At 53.2% G+C, this 19,770-nt stretch overlaps 1 protein-coding gene, 1 long non-coding RNA gene and 4 other non-coding genes across 9 annotated transcripts; 1 reads left to right on the plus strand and 5 right to left on the minus strand.

The window, feature by feature from the left end:
• The first annotated feature begins 2,774 nt into the window (after positions 1-2,774).
• On the plus strand, positions 2,775-2,857 carry TRNAF-AAA. The gene has a single exon. It is a non-coding gene; the product is annotated as a tRNA-Phe (tRNA).
• Positions 2,858-3,468: 611 nt separating this feature from the next.
• On the minus strand, positions 3,469-3,541 carry TRNAV-AAC. The gene has a single exon. It is a non-coding gene; the product is annotated as a tRNA-Val (tRNA).
• A 358-nt stretch (positions 3,542-3,899) lies between these two features.
• Positions 3,900-3,971, minus strand: TRNAP-UGG. Its single transcript has one exon. It is a non-coding gene; the product is annotated as a tRNA-Pro (tRNA).
• Positions 3,972-6,044: 2,073 nt separating this feature from the next.
• Positions 6,045-6,904, minus strand: LOC105519524. The gene is made up of 2 exons (XR_001002983.1): positions 6,741-6,904; positions 6,045-6,342 (listed from the first exon to the last, which is right to left on the minus strand). It is a non-coding gene; the product is annotated as an uncharacterized LOC105519524 (long non-coding RNA).
• Positions 6,685-6,757, minus strand: TRNAT-UGU. The gene has a single exon. It is a non-coding gene; the product is annotated as a tRNA-Thr (tRNA).
• A 2,005-nt stretch (positions 6,905-8,909) lies between the features above and the next one.
• TRIM7 (tripartite motif containing 7) lies at positions 8,910-19,764 on the minus strand. Of its 4 annotated transcripts, none has more exons than XM_011952891.1 (7): positions 19,631-19,764; positions 18,585-18,680; positions 14,836-15,066; positions 14,083-14,105; positions 13,680-13,795; positions 13,171-13,206; positions 8,910-10,644 (listed from the first exon to the last, which is right to left on the minus strand). In XM_011952891.1, exons 3-7 carry the CDS (start codon positions 15,058-15,060, stop codon positions 10,133-10,135), a joined length of 912 nt encoding a protein of 303 aa, XP_011808281.1. In that variant the 5' UTR covers positions 15,061-15,066; positions 18,585-18,680; positions 19,631-19,764; the 3' UTR covers positions 8,910-10,132. The 4 variants fall into 4 exon arrangements, with proteins under 4 accessions (XP_011808281.1, XP_011808285.1, XP_011808282.1 ...); XM_011952895.1 differs by lacking the exon at positions 19,631-19,764 and adding an exon at positions 19,063-19,381; XM_011952892.1 differs by lacking the exon at positions 19,631-19,764 and adding an exon at positions 19,063-19,381 and having other exon boundaries at positions 18,521-18,680.
• Between the last annotated feature and the right edge of the window lie 6 nt (positions 19,765-19,770).

Raw genomic sequence — 19,770 nt, forward strand, 5'->3', positions numbered from 1 at the left:
ATCACCGCCACTGCACTCCAGTCTTGCGACAGATTGAGACTGTCTCAAAAAAAAGAGAAAGTTACAGAATTGGCCGGGCGCAGTGACTCGCGCCTGTAATCCTAGCAAACTGCTAGGCCGAGGGAAGAGGAGTTTGAGATCAACCTGGGCAATATTGCGAAACTCGTCTTTACAAAATAGTATCAAAATTAGCCAGGCGTGGTGGTATGCACCGGTGGTTCTAGCTGCTCCGGAGGCTGAGGTGGGAGAATTGCTGGAGCCCAGGAGGTCGAGACTGCAGTGAGCTGTGTTTGTGCCACTACACTGCAACCTGGGTGACAGAGCAAGACCCTGTTTAAAAAATAAATAAATACGTAAATAAATAAGGAAATAAATAAATAAATAACATTGCTCGTAGAGCTGAGTAGGGTGGCACACGCCTGTAATCGCAGCTACTCAGGAGGCTGAGGCGGGAGGATGGATCAAGCCCAGGAGGTTGAGCCCAGCTTGGGCTAAATTGCATAAGCCAACCCCCAGACCCCCTCCTAAAAAAAAATATATATATATATATATATGTGACAAATAAGTTAAAGAATCCATAAAAATAGTCTAAAAAGCTTTAAAACAAAAGGCAACATGCGTGGCATGGTTAAGGGTGCTTTTTATGTTCTTAAAGCCCATTTACTCTACTTTTTCTTCTTAGGTGTGTCTAATTATTCCATAGTGAGCACATGTTAATGAAAAAGGTTTAGTGTCTAAACATACAAATAGGAAGTCCTCCGGAACTGAAAGAGCAGGCTGGAGGGGACGGAACAGAGCCTGGCACATGCTCCGGGAGCACCTCGGGGGCTGAGCGCTGGTAGACGGTGCCTCTGTCTCCCAATCACCCTGGTGAAACACAATGGCGTGCCCACCTAACCTGAGGATGCCAAGTGGACACAGGAAGCCAGCGTGGCCACACAGCAATGATGAAGGACAGGAACCCCCTCATACCATCCCAGGAGCTTTCAACAAGTTACAAATACAAAGACAAGTAAGGAACTTGGAAAGCCTGTTCTGCTGGGAGACTCTATCTATTTGGTTCTCAGGCCTGTAACTGTCATAGGGAGAACTCAAAGGTGGGCCCCAAGATTCCCACCCTGGGCACACGCCCTGTAGGCCACCTGCCTCTGAGTGAACGTGACAGCATGTCACTCCCACAACCATGCCACATTTTATGGAACAACGGATTGCGCAGCTGTGATTGAGGTTCCTGGTGAGTTGATTTTGATAAATCAAAAGGGAAATTAGTCTGGGTGGCCCTGACTTAATCAGGTGAGCCCTTTAAAAGAAGGTGGAGTTCCAGAAACACCGTGCACCGCTGGCTTCAAGGAAAGGGGCCTCTGGTTGCTGAGAGTGGCCCTCAGCTGACAGCCAGCAAGCAAACGGGAGATTTCAGTCCCACAGCAACAAAGAAATGCATTTTGTCAACAAGCAGGGAGGCTGGAAGAGAACCCCCTGCCTCAGAAGAGACTACAGCAATGGCCAACATTGTGAGGTCACCTGCTGCGATATCAGTAGAAAACCTTGCTAACTTGCACAAAAAGCGAGATAATAAATCCATGCTGTCTTGAGACACTAAATGTGTGGTAATTTGTTACACACCAGTAAAATCTAAAACAATAGCCTTTCCAACTAAGAAAGTCATGTTTTAAGAAACAATTTTCATACAAATATATCTGTACTGTGTCAAGATTTTATATGTACAGAAATCTTAAGTGAGCATGGAATTAAATACACTTGCTTGTGCACATGCACAAACACACACGTGTGTACCTATCACCCAGATCGAAAAGGAACATTTCCAGCATTGCAAAAAGTTTCCTCATGTCCCTTGCAAGTCAGTACCTGCACCTCCTCCTCCCAAGTGACAGGATTTTAACTTCTGTCAGCATAGATAGTTTGGCTCATGCGTGAACGTCATATGTGGAATCAATAGAATGCAGACGGTTGGTGTCTGGCTGCATTTGTTCAATATTGATGTCGGTGAAATCCGTCCATGCTGTTTGCAGCAGTAAGCACGTTATCAGTGTTATAATTATCCCATGTAAGACTATATACATAATAAAAAATAAAATAATAAAATAAGACTATATACCATTTTATTTATCCAGTGGCTCATGACTCATAAAGTCAATACATACTTTCAGTTTGTTGTCTGTTTTGTTGTTGTTGTTGGGTTTTTTTGTTTTGTTGGGTTTGTTTTGTTTTTCATTGGTTGGTTTTGGTACAGGATCTTGCTCTGTCGCCTAGGCTGGAGAGTAGTGGGGCGATCTCGGCTCACTGCAGCCTCCGCCTCCCGGGCTCAGCCTCCTGAGTAGCTGAGTAGCTGGTCACACACCGTCACGCCCGGCTCAAGGTTACATCTTTTGTAGAGACAGGGTTTTGCCATGTTGCCCAGGCTGGGGGGTTTTGTTTGTTTTTCTTTAGGTTTTTATTTTATTTTGTTTTTCATTGTATTTGTTTTTGATTTTTTGAAGTGAGAGTGTGGAAGTCTAGCCCTGCTCTGGAGCGCATTCCCCAAAGGGGGCCGGCAGGGGTGGCTTTATGAGTGGTCTTCCTAAAGCAGATGCTGAGGACTGGGCTTTGAGAATCCTGTGTCAGGGCGCTGGTGGAGCCGTTTTCCAGCCAGTGGCTTTGGCGGAGCGGATCCTGCCATGGTTCTCCCTGTGGATTCGCCCCAACTCCCTGTTGGCCCAGGGCCCTTGGAATGCTTTATAACTGAAGGAAATCATGTAAATGGGCTATAGCGGAGAGGTAGCGTGGCCGAGCGGTCTAATGCGCTGGATTAAAGGCTCCAGTCTCTTCGGGGGCGTGGGTTCGAATCCCACCGCTGCCAGATGGTGGTACTTTTGTCACTTTTGTCCCTATGGGTTACAAAAGGGGTAATGGCCACACACATACTCGGGATCCGGGGTTCCATTTGGCAGCGTGCAGCTGTGGAGTGGATGGGCCCTGTGCCGAGCTTGACCGCAGCAAGTGAAAGTGGATTGAGTTCTTCACAGATGTGGCTGATTGAGGCTGGGAAGCAAAAGTGTAGATGCCCTCTTCTCTTTGTGCCGCTGTAACCAGGTGGACATACTAGTGGGGTCTTCTAGTTTAGTCTCCAGTGTAATAAGAGTGCGTAATGAGATAAAATTCGCTTCTGGGCCGGGGGCGGTGGCTCACGCCTGTAACCCCAGCACTTTGGGAGGCCGAGGCGGGCGGATCACCTGAGGTCCGGAGTTCCAGACCAGCCATGACCAACATGGAGAAACTCTGTCTACTAAAAATACAAAACTAGCCAAGTGTGGTGGAGCGTGCCTGTAATCGCAGCTACTCCGAGGCTGAGGGGAAAATGGCTTGAATCCGGGAAGCGGAGGTTGCTGTGAGCCGAGATCCCGCGCCATTGCACTCCAGCCTGGGCAACAAGAGCGAAAAAAGGGGAAAAACGAAAGCCTCACTTCGGGTTGTTCTCGCGCGGTTTCGAACCGGACACCTTTCGCGTGTTAGGCGAACGTGATAACCACTACACTACGGAAACCCACACTGCACCTGGCCGCCATAATATTGTCCACTAGCAACTACACTCCGGGTATGTTCGACAAGTGTTCCCTAGCTGTGAAAGGAGAGCCCCACAACCCGCAAAAGCATACACTCGCGTACAGGTCTGTGCCCAAAGTCTTACCAGCAACTATTGCTTCCGGGACGGCTCGCTTAGTCTCCTATCTACGATTCTTCCCAATCCCTAGTACTCCCGGAAATCTTGGTGATGCCACCGCTGGACACCGTTCGGGATCAAAACTGTCAAGGTAACACAAAATTTAGTTGAAATGAAAAACGCTGATTCATCCAGGATCTGAACAAGAAGGAATTTAGTTGAAATGAAAAAAACAAAATCTGGGCTCGTCCGGGATTTGAACCCGGGACCTCTCGCACCCAAAGCGAGAATCATACCCCTAGACCAACGAGCCGGCTACTAGAAGGTATGCTGAATATTTCCAAGATTGTGTTCTTCATGGATCAATTCACCGAAAAGGCGGATTTCTTTCTGGCAGCTTGAAACCATTCTCAAAAGTCTTACAGTCTCCCAAGCCCAACCTGTCCCTGCTGCCCATCTCCGCGTCTGCCGCTAATTCTCAGCCGCCGGTAGCTCCACACAGGGTAAATGCTCCGTATGCCCCTGTCTCCTCTGGTCTCCTGGAATCCGAGTGAGCGCCTCCCTGTTCTATCCAATCGAGCAGCAGGCAGGGGCGTCCATCCGTTCTGCAGCCTGGGCGCCCCTTCCCAAGGGAGTTCAAGAAAGGTGCAAATCTTGAGGCCCAGGGGCAGGACGCAGAAGTTGGCAGAGCCGGAGGGCTCGGGAGAGAGCGCAGTGCTGGAAGGGAACGCCGGACCAGTTGGGTGAGGAGCCCCGAGAAGCGGCTCTTAGCGTTTTATGAAAAGATAATAAGCAGTACATACCCATTTGCAAAATGTTCAGGAAATGTAGGAAAGTGTAAAGCAGAAACGACCTATGACCGGGAATTCTGTCTTCTCGTGGTGACTCTGGCCACCGGGTTGTCGCACAGCTCGGAGCTGGACCCACGCACGCGCGCGCGCTCCCGCGGTGCAGGGCCCGGGTCCTGGCTCACAGCCCTCGCCGCGTTCTCCCGGGATTGCCCGCCGGCCGCCTCCAGCACAGGGCAAGCCTGGGGCTCGAGCTGGGCGGGCGCGCTCCTCTTTGCTCGCCTCGACCTACTCTCGCCCTGCGCGCTTTAATTGCACTGGTTTATTTAGTAGTAAAAATAGTGATACGGATTTCCTGCTGTAAAATTCGCAATAATCTACTCAGAGCTGAGCCACAGGTTTATTTTTGTGTCACCAGCAGAGACATTTCCTACACTGCTGTAAAACAGCGTGGGATGGTGGTTAAGCGACTCCGAGGAAACAATGCTCCTGTTTCCATTCGCACTCCCGGCCATCTTGCTCCGCCGTCTGCGAGCGCCGCTGCACTCGCCCTTCCTCTCTGCCTCTCCACGCTGGACTCTCCTGGTGCCGTGGCTGGCTTTCGGCTCTTCCCACAGTGAACATTTCAGATGAACGGACCCGCCCCAAGGGTCTGCCCCACCCGGCGTAGCTCTCCCTTGTCCCAAGACTCGCACCCGCGCCTCCACCAGCAGCTGGACGGGAGCGCCAGCCTGGGAGACCTCCCGGCACCTCAGCAGCTCCCACCGGATTCAGCCAGGTGACCCACGGCTGCAACGCCCGGACTCTGAAAGCCCCAGAGCGGGAGGCCCGAGGTTCTTCCACCTGGTTGTTCGATTATTATGGGGACCGCCTGCCAACACCCCCACACACGGTCACACGCTCGCACCCTGGGAGTCCACGGTTTTCGTCGGGAGGGTGTTTGTAGTTAAGCACTCAGGTAGCTTGCCGCTGGTCCCCGTGACCCGACTTTACAGTGGGGTGATCTTCCTGTAGGACAGGCGTTTCGGGATCGACGAGTCCGAGGAGCCCCGGGCGCGCGAGTGCCCGCATGTGCTGGCGGGCTCCTGGCCTGTCCCAGCGAATCCATCCCGGTCTTGACCTACAGTCTCGGCTCTTTGGACCGGAGCCGGCGTGGGAGAGAGAGGGAAGCGCGTACCTGCTGGCCGGAGCCGCAGACCCCGCTCGCTCCTCCACGCCTCCCAGTCCAGGGTCTCTACCCAGGTGGCCCGGAGCGATTTTCTCTTCTCCGGTGCACCGGGCCGGGGTTCTGTTTTCGAACCCTGAAGTGGTCCCCGTATAAGCCGCGGCCCCACGTGGGACGGGGACTCGCTCAGGGCTTCTCGAGGTCCCCTCCGGCTGGAGAGAGGGCGCCTGCGACAGGGGAGTGTGCGGCGGGACCCAGCCCCGCCTCCGCCTGTGCCCAGGCCTCCAAAGCGCGCGGCGCGGGGAAGATCCAGGCGGGAGCGGTCCCGAGACCCCCAGGGGGCCCGTCCTGCACCTGGGCAGCGCCCTCACTGTTCACTGAGGACTTGGGCTCACTTTCTACACTTCCAGTAACAGCAGGAATAAATCAGAAGGCCAGCATACATTAGTTATATATTTTGTTTAAAATAAACTAATTTTTTTTAAGGCTAAAAGCGAATGTGACACGTAGAGCCGTTAGTCCCGGGTCACGAATGTGGCCGTCTGCGCTTTTCTGTGTTAACTCCACAGGAAGAAGTCAGAGTTAGCAGCACGGAGGCGGCGGGGACCCGAACGCCGAGGGCGCGCAGCCGCCGAGCGCAGAGCAGCAGACCAAAGCCTCAGCGCGCGCCTCGGGGAACGCCGCAAACCAACGCGGGGCGGGAAGGGGCGCGGTAGTGCCATCGTCTCCTCCTGGAGAGAGGGAAGGAGACGCGACGGCGAGTCCCTAGCAGGAGTGGGAAGACGTGAGGGGAGCGAAAAGACGCTCCCGGGGAGCGCGCGCAGACGGAAGTGAGCGGGGTCGTGGGGAGAGGGCGCGCGGGGCCCAGGGAACCCGTGACGGAAAAGGAAGCCCGCAGTGGGTCTCACTCTTCAAGAGATAACGAAATGGTAGGCAAGTAGCCTTGCGCGGCGAGTATCTTAGAGGCAAAGAGAAAGTGACTCTGCCAGGGTCTGGCCTCCCAGGAAGGCGGAAGTAGACTTGTATATCTTCCACTTTTCTTTTAGGAAAAAATGGGGGAAAAAAGTAGAAGCAGGCCCCAGCGAGATTTGAACTCGCGACCCCTGGTTTACAAGACCAGTGCTCTAACCCCTGAGCTATGGAGCCTACTGCAAGGTTTGTTTTCGCATACAAATAGTTGACGCTGTCGCCGGCGACACGCAGCCGCAGTCTGTTTAATTCCCGGCTGAGTTCAGTGGTGGCTGAATCCAAGCTCCTCCCCCGGCCGCAGACATCTTGCCTGTGCGTTCGTGGCGCAGAACGACAGTTAGTACCTGGAGAGAGTTCCGCGAAGACTGTGCCGGCGTTGGGCGCGCGCGCTAGCGGGAGCTGTCAGGGCGGGGCGGTACCGCCGAGCTCGGAGCTATGAGGAGCGCCCTGGGTCTTGGGCGGGGCTGGGGGGCAGGGAGGGACGTGCGCAGGATTGGGGAGCACGTTTTGCGTCTCGCTGTGCATGAGGAAGCGGGGCTCCAGGTCAAGGCTATGGAAAGGTCAGGGAATGGTGTCAGTGCGCCGCTTCTGCAGGGAGTCCAGGTCCGAGAGGTTAGGGCGGGATCTGGGGCGAGCTGGGTGGTGGGGGAGCAGTGGGGGCAGCAGGAGGTGGAGGCCGACGGGGGGCGGGCCGGGAATCTGGACGGCCAGGTGTTTGGAGGCGCTGGGGCCGGAAGGGTCCAGGCGAGGTTGCGGGTGGGTGCTAGCCCCTGTCTCACATTTGGATGAATTAGGAAGATGCAGCTTTTAGGACACACCCTGACATGTTCTGTCAGGGCCCTTAAAGGGCCCATGGGGCGGAGGAGAGGGGGAAAGGATGAGGGCCCAGCCTGGCAAAGGATAGAAAGTGGTGGGTGTAGGAGGTGGACCTTGGTCTGGTGGCCTACCCTGCCCTGTGCTCCCTACAAGGCCGGGTGACTTGGGTCACTGGGCGGCCAGAGGCAGGCCCCTAGGTGCCCCCTAGTCTGGATGCTGAGGGGCCCTGTGAAGGTCTGGCGGCAGAGGCCTGGGCTTATGGCTCAGCAGCTAGACTGATGGGTGAATAAGAAGGGCCCAAGTTAGGCCAGTTGTTCTCACAGACCCAGAGGTCTCTAGAGTTTATGATGCCCAGAGTCTAGGAGAGGGAAATGCACACACGCGCCCTCAAGGATACCAGCATCCTGACGTCCAAGTTACTGCACTGCCCTGATTACCAAGAAAGAACATCTCTTCTATATGCAATTGGGACGGTCAGTAACTGTTGCTACATTTCTTCAGATATATAGATATGCATGTAGTTACTCTGCAAACACACTCTGATAGGCACACGATTGCACTCATGGACACAGAAACGGAAAATAAACATGTGGACAGCTACTCCCATTCCCCAGACCTGACCCTAATGTGACGCCTCCCCCAGACATTGTACTTTCTGGGACCTGTAATGTGTGTTGTGATGCCCAGCACATTTGTTGGATGGTACAAAGGGAATTATGATACTTAATCAAAAAGCCATACAAGCCAGATAACATTAGGGCTCAACAGTAACAATAGGCGATTTAGTTAGGAGATTAATGTTAGAGATTGGTTTTCCTTGTGGAAATCAGTGGTATTCAAATGCCTGAATTGGCTACCAGGTTTTAGAGTTGCTCTCCATGTATGAGCAGACCATAGGATTCACTCTCTGGAATGCTTCTGTAGGCAGGACTTTGGAATGATCCTGTCCTCAGCCTGGAGGATACAGTATTCTGATTGTCTGGTGCTGTGTCAACTGGGCCTGCCTCGGATAGTGTCATGCCTGCCCCACGAGAACCTTATATGCAAAGTGAGCTTGAAGCATCTCAGAGACAGAGCACTGAAGCTCCATGTCACAGGGCTATTCAGCTATCATTGCCCCTGCTTGCCAACACCGCTGTCTACATAAGCTGTGCAGGACAGAATTAGGTCCAAGTCTGGTATTCTCTTCATCTAATCTGGTAGCTAGGTAGCGAGGGAAGAAACCTGTGGCCTTTGTCTAAATACAAGGTGGTTAATATTTAACAACAAATCAACAATAGGGTATGATCAAACTGACTTGGGTCTCTTTGCAACACCTGAACCTTATGCACATGCTCATAAATGCCCTCTCCAAAATACACACACACACACCCCACCCAGGAAAGGTGAGATACAAATGCACACTTCTTCCATATATAAACATGCATGCTCATTCACTCTGGCAGAAACCCTGGCTCACACTTACGCTCCTGTGCTCGGATCCAGGGAGGAGAAAATGAGCCAAGCCAACTCTAAAGATAGCTCAAGTCTTCATTTTCATCCCCTCACTCCCTTCCCAGGGCAGTGCTGAGCAGGGAGCAGCCCACTGCCACCCTTCCAGAAGCCCAGCTATCCAGAAGCTTGAGAACAAGTAGACAAGGGGCTGAGGCTGGCCAGGGGAATGCCCTTCAGGGCATGGGCTGAGAAGGCCTTGGCACCAGGGTGCTCTGCTCTTGGCATTTTCCTGAGTCTGTCAGGATCATGTTTGTGCTCTGTACGTTGCTTAGAGCTGGCTGCATCTTTAAAATTGTAAGTGCCAACTTGTGTTTTATGTTTCAAAGTTCCAGAAGCAAAAACAAAACAAAAAAAGTTTGGGTACAGCAGCTAACACCTGTAATCCCAGCCCTTAGGGAGATGGAGACTAGAGGATCACTTGAGGCCAGGAGTTCAAGACCAGCCTGGGCAACATAGCAAGACCCAGTCTCTTAAAAAAAAAATTAGAAAGAATAAAGTTCCAGAAGCTTTGCTGTCCTTATCCAAGCAGAGTTTGTACTTTGGCACTGGAAAGTAGGGGAGTCAGGTGTTTGTGGGAGCACATGTGGGTTGTTGCTTTGGTCAGAAAGCACCCATCACTCTGTATCCTCCAGCTAAGGAGTGCTGGAGAGCTGTGATGCCCATTGTCCCGGGCTTCTCCCTCAAAGACGGGCCAAGGGTCTCCTTCCAGTTTTGGCCGGGACTGTCCTCTGAGCTGGGAGCACAGGGCTCCGTAGCTGACCTGTCAGGCCAGCTGGATCCAGAGGTCCCACAACCTCTCAAGACAGAACTGGAAGCTGTCCAGAAGGCAGCAGCCATGATAAACCTGGTTGGCCTGGGCCCAGACCTGTCCCCTGGCAACAGAGAACAGCAGGACTGGCTTTGACATTGTTTTAGGGAGCCAGAGCCCTTCCCAGTCAGGGCAGAAGCCCCCTGGAGAGCTGGGCTCCTGACCTCACCAGCTTCCACCTCCTGAAGGCTCTGGCCAAATCCACGTGTGACCTCAGGAGGGGAACAGCCCCAGGAGGCCAAGGCCCCTGTCCCTGCCCAGTTGGCCACAGTCTCAGTCTCCTGCCTCGCGGTTGTGTCTATAGCAGCCTCTCTTGGGCAGCTGGGGTCAGTCAGGAGCACAGAGGGCAGACCCAAGACGGACTAGGCAGCTCTGGGGAGGTGACATCGCTTCCCGCCGGCAGCCCAGAGACAGGAGCTCCCCAGCAGTGTCCCTCAAGGCCAGATTCGCAAGTAGGTGCCCGTGGAGCAAACAGAGAAAAGCGGGAACACGCGCTCCTGGAAGTTGACGCGGAAGGTGTAGAGGTGGCGCATGTCCTCCACAGCGTAGAAGGACACGGCTCCCACCTCGAGGTCCAGGGCCACCCGCACGCGTGACAGGTGCCCGCAGCTGAGGGGCGAACGTTCGGGGCTGGTCACGGCCCAGTACTGGCCGCCGTTGAGCTGCAGGGCCCAGACGCCCTCCTCGGGGGTGAAGGGCGTCAGGCCCTTTCGGCGCACGCTCTCGCGGGCCACGCCAAAGGCCCAGCCGTCCTTAGAGCCCACCTCCACCTCCCAGTGATGCCGGCCCGAGGAGAAGCCGCAGGACGCCAGGACGCGGGTGTTGGTGTCGAAGCGGCGGGGGTAGTTGGGCAGGTCCTGGGCCCGCTCGCCGAGGCGCACGCTCTTAAGATCCAGAGAGAGGATGAGGCGCGGGTTGGCTGTGTCGGGATCCAAGGTGAGCTCCACTGCAGACAGAGACAGGGAGAAATGTCCCCACGCAGGCAGGCCCCTGGCATACTCTTTGCAGGGCCGCGCCCGACCTTGCTTTGCAACCTGCCTGACTTTCCCTCTGGAATCCATCCAGCACCCAGCGCCAAGGCCCAACCAACCCCCATGCTCTGCATCCCAGATATTTTGCTTCCCACCTCCCCGACCACTTAACAAATACTTACTGAAATCAAACAAATGCAATAGGTGGGCCTGATCTGAAGCCCAATTCAAACAGATGGGGATATTTGAATGCTAGACATTGGAAAGAATCATTAATCTGTCCAGGTGTGATGACTGCTTTGTGGTTATGTTTTACAAAGTCTGTTTCTTTAGAGATAATACACTGAGGTATTTATGTCAATAATATGTTGACTCTGATGCTTTAAAATAATACAGTAGGCCGGGCGCGGTGGCTCACGCCTGTAATCCCAGCACTTTGGGAGGCCAAGGCGGACAGATCACCAGGTCAGGAAATCGAGACCATCCTGGCTAACACGGTGAGACACTGTCTCTACTAAAAATACGAAAAAAAAAAAAAATTAGCCAGGGTAGTGGTGGGTGCCTGTAGTACCAGCTACTCGGGAGGCTGAGACAGGAGAACGGCGTGAACCCGGGAGGCAGAGCTTGCAGTGAGCCAGATCTCGCCACTGCACTCCAGCCTGGGCAACAGAGCAAGACTCCGTCTCAAAATATAGATAAATAAATAAATAAATAAAATAATACGGTAGGGCCGGGTGGCTTGACTCACGCTTGTAATCCCAGCGTTTTGGGAGGCCGAGGCCAATGGATCACATGAGGTCAGGAGTTTGGGACCAGCTTGGCCAACATGGCAGAAAACTTTTTTTTATTTTCTCTACTAAAAATACAAAAATTTGCCCAGTGTGGTGTCCTGTGCCTGTAATTCCAGCTGTTTGGAAGGCTGAGGCATGAGAATTGCTTGACCCCAGGAGGCAGAGGTTGCAGTGAGCGGCGATCAGGCCACTGTACTCTAGGATCTCACCCCAGAGCAAGACCCTGTCTCAGAAAATGAAATAATCCCTTAAGAAGTGGATAGCAGTGTCTATGAAAACTATGGCCACTAATTGATCACTGCTGAAGGTGAGAGATGGGTATGTAACCTTCTTTACACTCTTCTCTCTACTTTTGAGTATGTTAGAAGTTTTTCATAATAAAAAGTTAAGGCCAGGTATAGAGGCTCATGCTTGTAATCCTGGCACTTTGGGAAGCAGAGGTGGGAAGATAGCTTGAGCCCAGGTGTTGGAGACCAGCCTGGGCAATATAGTGAGATACCCGTCTCCACAAATCATAGAACATTTAGCCAGGCATGGTGGTGTGCTCCTGTAGTCCCCACTACTCGAGGACGCTGAGGAGAGAGGATCGCTTGAGCTTGGCGGGTTGAGGCTGCAGTTCCACTGCACTCTACCCTGGGCAACAAAGCGATACCTTGTCTCCAAAAAAAAAAAAAAAAACTTAAAATATGTACATTTACTGTGAGCACTATTACGTTCCAGGCCCTGGGGATACCACAGAGTATCAGAGTAGTCTTGCCTGCCTGCAGCTTCCTTCCCACAGGGAGAGGATTAAGGATAGATTATAAACATAGAAGATGAGAGGAACCAGAAGAGCAGGCTGTAACTTCAACCAGAGTAGCCAGGGAAGACCCTCACTGCAAAGGGGCATTGAGCAGACAGATATAAAGAAGGCAAAGAAGTGGGCCACGCGACTGGCTGGGGAAGCATGTTCCAGGTAGGGGGCTGGGGTGGGGGAGCCTGGCAGTGCAAAGGCCCCAGGATAGGTGTGTGCTTGGTACACTGAAGGAACAGCAAGGAGGATGTGTAGTTTCATGGAGTAGAAGGGGTGTGCAGTGAGGCCAGATCCCTTGGGCCCTTGAGACCACCATGGGGACTCTGACCTTTAACAGGTCAGAGGGGCTGTGGCAGGGCTCTGAGCAGAGGAAGGTCTGGTCTCATTCAGGTGGTTTAGGTGGCACCCAGGCACACACTGATTTAGCTCAGACATCAGCATCAGGAATATGTGCCCTTCCCTCCCCTCCCCTGGGTGTTGGATCCCACACACTCTAGAGCTCTGCAAGAGTAAGAACAATATTCCTTCCAGTCTTTAGCTTCCCCTTGCTTTCCTGGTCCCCTGTATGCACCCCATCCCCAGGAGAGGTTTCCATCCTTCTTGGAGTGGGGACTGGGGAAAGGCTCACCCAGGTGGCTGAGAAGCCTTTCCCAGTCTGAGTATCTCGAAGTACAGGGCATTCCTGCTCCTAACTGACCTGTAGCATTTGGGCCAACAGGCCCCACTGCCATCTGAGGGTGTCAGAGCTCCCAGGATGGGGAGGGGGTAGCATGAGGGATGGGACAGAGGAACAGGGTTGCCGAGGTGGGTGGGTGGAAGGAACCGACCATATGCAAAACCCTGAGATGGTCACCAGCAGGGAGTAGGTTCTCCATGTGGCAGACAGTCCATACTCGCCATCACAGCACCGTCCCTACCTTTCTCCTCTTTCTCCAGCTCGCCCCGCAGGTCCTCTGAGGAGGAGAAACAAAGCAAGGCGTGCGTGCGTGATACGGGAGATGATATGGCAAGGTCACCAGCTCTTTATAGCCCAGCTGACTCATTCATTCCCCAGAGACTCCTAAGGCCAAGAGTGAACGTGCAGGCACAGGGCCAAGCATGGGGAGCCGGGGGCAGGGGGCCCCCATACCCAAGTATTCTAGTTCTACCTGAGTGGCTCTGAGTTCAGCTCCCCTGCACATCCCTCTTCCTACCCCCAGTCCCCCAGCAGGACCCCTCTACCCCATCTGTCCCCATGAGAAGCTGCCTGCCCTGCGGGGACCTGACTAGATTTACCACCACAGCCCCTACACCAATCTGGCCATGGCACAGCCAGCTCCTATGTTCACACACAGCTTCTGGAAAGCACCCCCAGGGACCCCTGAGCTACCAGGAACCCTCCACCACCACCGCACTACGTGGCCCAGCTCAGCGCCCAGGCCCCTACCTTTGAACTTCTTCAGCATCCCTTTTAAGACAAAGGTCTTGAGAGAAACATTCCAGACTTTATTCTTCATCTCAGAGGAGACTGTGGTTGGCTTGGGGCCAGGCACATTGCTACACCTGCAGGACAAGGGCTCTAGAAGGGCCTGTCTGCACAGTTTTACTCCCACAGGCTGTGACAATTAGGATGGCGAGGTCATCTTGGCAGGAAGAGGTAGAAAAGGGAGAGCCAGACCTCATGCAGGAAAACCCATGGCCAGGCAGGTGGGCATTCGTCTCAGAAGGTCCCCGGCAAGCAAGTCGGGGGATCAGGAGGTGAGAGGCCAGGGGACAGGAAATAAAGAGCAGGCTCAGTGAAAAGAGAAGAGGCAACTTAGAGAGGCCCCAGGAGCTGTGAGGTCACTCACCTGCTCAGCGTGCTTTTGAATTCCTGGAAGGAAAGATAGAGGAAACCAAATCAGGTTTCCTCCATTCACCTCTGAGAAACAAAGCTTGCCCCTTGCTGTGCCTCCAAGGTGTAAGCAGCAAGCAGGTGTGCCATGCCTCACTGCCTGCATGGACTTAGGTGACAGCAGCTTGCAGTGGCTGCTGGCTGCAGGGTGTCTCAGCCACGCAGTGGACCTCACCCTTTGCCACAGCTCTTCTCATGCTTTCTTTCTATCTTTGCTCCTTGCTTTATTACAGAATCGTCACTGGAGCTATCCCATGGGACCCAGTGCTGCCTGTGTCCTGGAAACCACCTGAGGGAGGTCACAGCCCTCATGCACCTCCTGCTCACTCAGCCCAGTAATGACTGTTCTTAACCCGTCTGTGGATTGTGAAGTTTATCTAGTGGTTTATAACTTTTTTTTTTTTAGTGAAATAGAATAGAAAACATCAAAGTGCATACGTGTAGCAAAGGTGAGTATTATCTTCTGAGACTTTTGTCTCGAGCACGTGATTCTGAAATACGATATATATTATTGTGGCTCATAGTCAAGAAAGTTTTATCACATCCCTCTAGACCTCCAACCCCAGGAAAATCAGGGCACTTCCCTCCAGTCCCCTTCAGCTCCAGATCGTGTGATTCTCCTGAACCCCCAGGACTGATACTGTCCTCTAGCTGTCGGTCCTGATGCTTTCAGATAAAAGACTTGAGACCCTGGCTAAGCCAGACTTACCTGGAGAAAGTCAAGGTCAGGCTTTTGAGCTGTCTCCTGGATCTGGCTGCTGAGCTTGGACAGCTGGGTGATCTCAGCACCGAGATGGGCCAGGTTCTCATTCTGCTTCTGTGCCACCTCCCGGGACAGTTCCTCCAGGCGGCTTAGCAGCCGGCCCTCCTGCTCCACTAGGAAGGCCCTCAGTGCCTGGAACTCTGCCCCCACCTTCTCCTGCTCCGCTGCCATCTGCTTCTGTCCCAGGAGGGGAAGTTGGAGAGGTAGGGGACTTGAGCATGGAGACATAACATTTGGCCAGTGGCCTGAGTCATCCCACAGGGCAAGGCTTCATCCCTGTCACTGCTGGGGAATCAGAGACACACCCACCTATGCAGGCAGTGCATGCTCTTATTTTCAATGTCCCAGCTCCGAGCAAGCTGTACTCTCAACACACGCTCTTTTCTCCCTTGCGACAGATGTACCCACACGTGTCTGTGGACCTGCGCTCCACCACCTAAACCAAGGCAGCATCATACTCCCCCCAGAACTACACCAAGTGGCAGTTTCCTCACTTGAAAAGCAGAAGGGATAAATTAGTACCTCCTGGGGCAACCATAGGATTAAACTGAGATTGCCTTTTCCTCCGTAAGCACGTTAATTTCATCACCCTCAAACTTCTTCTCTTCACTTTGTTTTTAAAAGCCATCTTCCCTGTTTAGCAGTTATAATGGTAACACATGCTCAAAATACAAAACTTGGGAGATGTAGGAAAGTAGAAAGAAGGAAGAAAAGTCCAATGCCAGTGACCAGAGGTAGCAGCACACCCCCAAGGAACTAAGTGAGAACATGCTGTGTGCAAGCTTGAATTCTGTTCTTTCCGTTAACAGCATACACGGGATTTTTTACTCGAGTTTTCAGATGCAGACTCATGCCCTGATCTCTTGATTTTTTATAGGAACACATGTGTGGTACTCAGTATGTCCCACCAAGAAGTTCCTCTTCCTTAAAACTCCTGGATAGAGGAAGGGAGTCCTGGGAAGCTGGGAGACCTGGGTTCAGGTGTCGCACAATGCCCCCACCTTTCCTTCAGCTTCCAGGCAGACACTGCAGTAGCCCGGAGAGCCTTATAGGTATTAACTCCCTCAACCCTGACGGCAGCCCAGTGAGGTGGGTGCACTTCCCCCCAAGACTTACAGGTGAGTAGACAAAGACAGACACATCACCAGGAAGTGGTAAGCCAGGCTTCTAGGCCAGGGAGGCAGAACCCAGAATCTGAGCTTCTGGCAGCTACATCATATTGCCTCACAAGGAAATAACATAAGTGAAACAGTATTTGTCAAAATACTCTACACCAGGGTTTCCCAACCTTGACGCAGGTGACATTCTGGGCCAGATACTCCTTGGTTGTGGGGGGCTGTCCGCCTCGTAGGATGTTTAGCAGCCCCTCCGGCCTCTACCACTAAATGCCAATAGCATCCTTATCCCATTGTTGACAACCAGAAATATGGTATCTCCAGACTCTGCCAGATGTCCCCTGGGGCAGGAGTATTTTCAAATAAGAGTATTCCTGCTCCCTTTTATGTTGCAGCAACAGTTGGACTCTACCTCTGATGTTTCATTAAGCAGGGTATTTAAATGATACGAGCATTGTAAATCATAGAAGTAGTTTATCACTGTAAAGAAGAGGTGGAGCTTGGCCGGGCGCGGTGGCTCAAGCCTGTAATCCCAGCACTTTGGGAGGCCGAGACGGGTGGATCACGAGGTCAGGAGATCGGCTAACACGGTGAAACCCCGTCTCTACTAAAAAATACAAAAAATTAGCTGGGCGAGGTGGCGGGCGCCTGTAGTCCCAGCTACTCAGGAGGCTGAGGCAGGAGAATGGCGTAAACCCGGGAGGCGGAGCTTGCAGTGAGCTGAAATCCGGCCACTGCACTCCAGCCTGGGCGATAGAGCGAGACTCCATCTCAAAAAAAAAAGAAGAGGTGGAGCTCACACCTGTAATCTCAGCACTTTGGGAGGCTGAGGGGGGCAAAGTTAGGGGAGGAGGTTGCTTGAGCCCACGAGTTCCAGACCAGCCTGGGCAACATAGGAGACTACCCCCAACCCCAGCTCTACAAAAAATAAATTAAAAATTAGCCAGGTGGAGTGGTGCACACCTGTAGTCCCAGCTACTCAGGAGGCTGAAGTGGGGGTGTCGCTTGAACTACTCCAGCCTTAGTGACAAAGCGAGACTCTGTATTAACGCAAAACAAAACAAAACAACAACAAAAATGAATGTGGGGGTGATGGATGGATGTTGGGAGCGGACAGAGATGGAAGGTGTTAAGCAAGGTCTGGGGACTCCAGTCAGAGACCATGAAGCTGCCACCGGTGCCTGGGAAGGCCCTCTGGTTCCTGGATGTCAACCAGTGGCGGAAGAGCTGCACTGGAAGTTGTTTCTCCAGCGGAGGAGGGATGAAGGTCTGGAGGGTGAGCTCTTCACCATGGAGGGAAGTGAGTGATTGGGTGGGAAGGTCTGGGATGCACATGTGGGAAGGTCTGGGATGCACGCCGGATGCAGGCACCACAGATGTAGTTGAGGGTCTGGAAAGGACCCTAGGGTGTCTGAACTCCAGGCTCCTCCTCCACCCCTCCTCACATTGAGGATGGGAGGGTCCTCTAGTTCACCTTCCTCCAGTTCCCTGCCTTGACAGGCCCTAGTAGATCCTTTCATTCTGTTTGTTGTTGTTGTTGTTTGATGGATTTTCATTCTTGTTGCCTAGGCTGGAGTGCAGTGGCGTGATCTTGGCTCACTGCAACCTCTACCTCCTGGGATCAAGCTATTCTCCTGCCTCAGCCTCCCGAGTAGCTGGGATTACAGGCAATGCACCACCACACCCGGCTAATTTTGTATTTTTAGTGGAGATGGGGGTTTCTCCATGTTGGTCAGGCTGGTCTCGAACTCCCAACCTCAGGTGATCCACCCTCCTGGGCCTCCCAAAGTGCTGGGATTACAGGCGGTGAGCCGCCGCACTCAGCCAATCCTTTCGTTGTTTCAACATTTATTTACTGAGCTAGGAACTGAATTTGCAAGGTAGAAAATGACCGATGGTGATTCATGTTTGCTTATCTTAACCAAAAGTAGTCCCCATTTCACTTTCCTGTTCTACTCTAAGGAAGATAAAATATCATTCCAACTTGGGGTAGAGGCAGGTGCCAGTATGCAAGACCCTGGGCTGTGCACCAGGGGCTACTGTAAACTCAAGACCCCAAACTTCCTCACTCTGCCAGAGCCAAGAAGCAGCTCTGACACCCTCTAGCCCCTTCTCCCTTAGCCTCAATTTCAAATAAAAAAACTCTGAAAAATGAAAATTTTTTCACTACTCTTTTGTTGATAAAACATCCCATGAGGCTCTTTATCGTATTAATAGTCCCATTTATTGAATATTCATGTTTCTCTGCAGAAATATTAATGTGTTCAATTACAAGATGCTTCCACAGGCCCTAACTGGTATGTTATGTAATATCAGAGTGACTGTGTGTCCTGATTCGCTGGGACAGTTCCAGTTTAAGCCAGTTGTTTTGCAATAATTATTTTAGCACACCTTTTCACTTTAAAAAGATCTGGTTTGTATAGTAATTATATGGTCACCCTATATAACATGCACTCTTTTATCTTTCTGAAATCTATTCTGCGGTTCCATAGCACACACTCCAACGCCACACACACTGAGCCCTGGCGCTGAGTAGGCCTCTATAATCTCCCACAGGGTGCCGGGGGGTGCCTGGCTCACCAGGAGCTCCTTGCTCTCCTTCTCTTCCGTGGACCGGAACACCTCATAGTCCTCCAGTTCCTTCTTTAAGACCCTCAGCCTGGACTCCAAGAGCTCCTGTAGGTGAAGGGAAACAACGTGAGGTTGGCGGGGAGGGGATTCTGGAAACCCCCACCTCTGCCTTCCTGGAGCCAGCCAGGAGAAAAGGAAGGCCCTGCTCACTGACGGGGAGGCCGGGTAGAAGTCTCTCTACAGGTTGCAGGTTACACTGCGAGGGGACTCTGAAGGTCTCGGGATCTTCCTTCCCCAAAAGCATCTGCTGGACCAGCCAGACTGAAACATAAGCCTCCAGCAGCCCTACCCCTAGTCGACTCCTCTGCTCTCCGCCGCGCCATCAGGAAGCCCTGTGGGTGGGAGAGTTGGAGCAGGATGGGCGAGCAAGGAGAGACTGGGGACTGCCGCCCGAGCCTCCTCGCCGCGCCCTCACCCCTGCACACACCCTCGCTGAGGCTCAGCGAGAAAATAGCAAAGAAAGGGCGCTCCGAATCCACAGCCGTGGCACAGTCAGACGGCTCTCGGTGCGCTGCTTAACCCAGGAGCCCCCTCCCTGGACCTCTTGGCGAGGTCCTCCCACTCAGTTCCGCGAGGTGGGGACTTTGAGCAGAGCCCGCTTCAGGGAAAGAGATAAGAGTGGGGGCAGCGGCTGCGTGGCTGTGCCGGAGACGTCCCGCGGGCGCAGAGCTGCGGAGACGCCCACCAGGCTAGAGGCTCTGAACAGACAGGAAAAACATCGCCAAGTCCATGGGGTACGTCGCGCAGGCAGCCCAGTATCTGGCCCAGAGGGAAACGCAGTGGGAATGGGGTGGAGGTATTGGTGAAGTTCGGGGTGACAGAGAACCGCGCTCAGCCGGGGAACCCGTGCTGGGCTTCCAGGACTAGCAGAAAGAAGGGAGGGGCTCACCCGGGCCTCCTGATGGACAGTATGTTCTCTGCACCGCGTGCGCGGGAGCGCGGGACCAGGGCAGGGGGTCCCGGGGACCCACAGGGTGGGTGCGGGCTGCGCTCACCTTGGCCTCCTGCACCGCCTCGTCCAGCGGCAGCACTGCGTGCTCGCGGTGCTCGCGGGCGCGGTCGCACACCACGCAGATGGCGCGTCCGTCGTCCTGGCAGTAGAGCTTGAATGGTTCGCCATGCTGACCGCACCGGG

The sequence above is a fragment of the Colobus angolensis genome, unplaced genomic scaffold (assembly GCF_000951035.1).
Source record: "Colobus angolensis palliatus isolate OR3802 unplaced genomic scaffold, Cang.pa_1.0 Scaffold350, whole genome shotgun sequence".
Lineage (NCBI taxonomy): Eukaryota > Metazoa > Chordata > Mammalia > Primates > Cercopithecidae > Colobus > Colobus angolensis.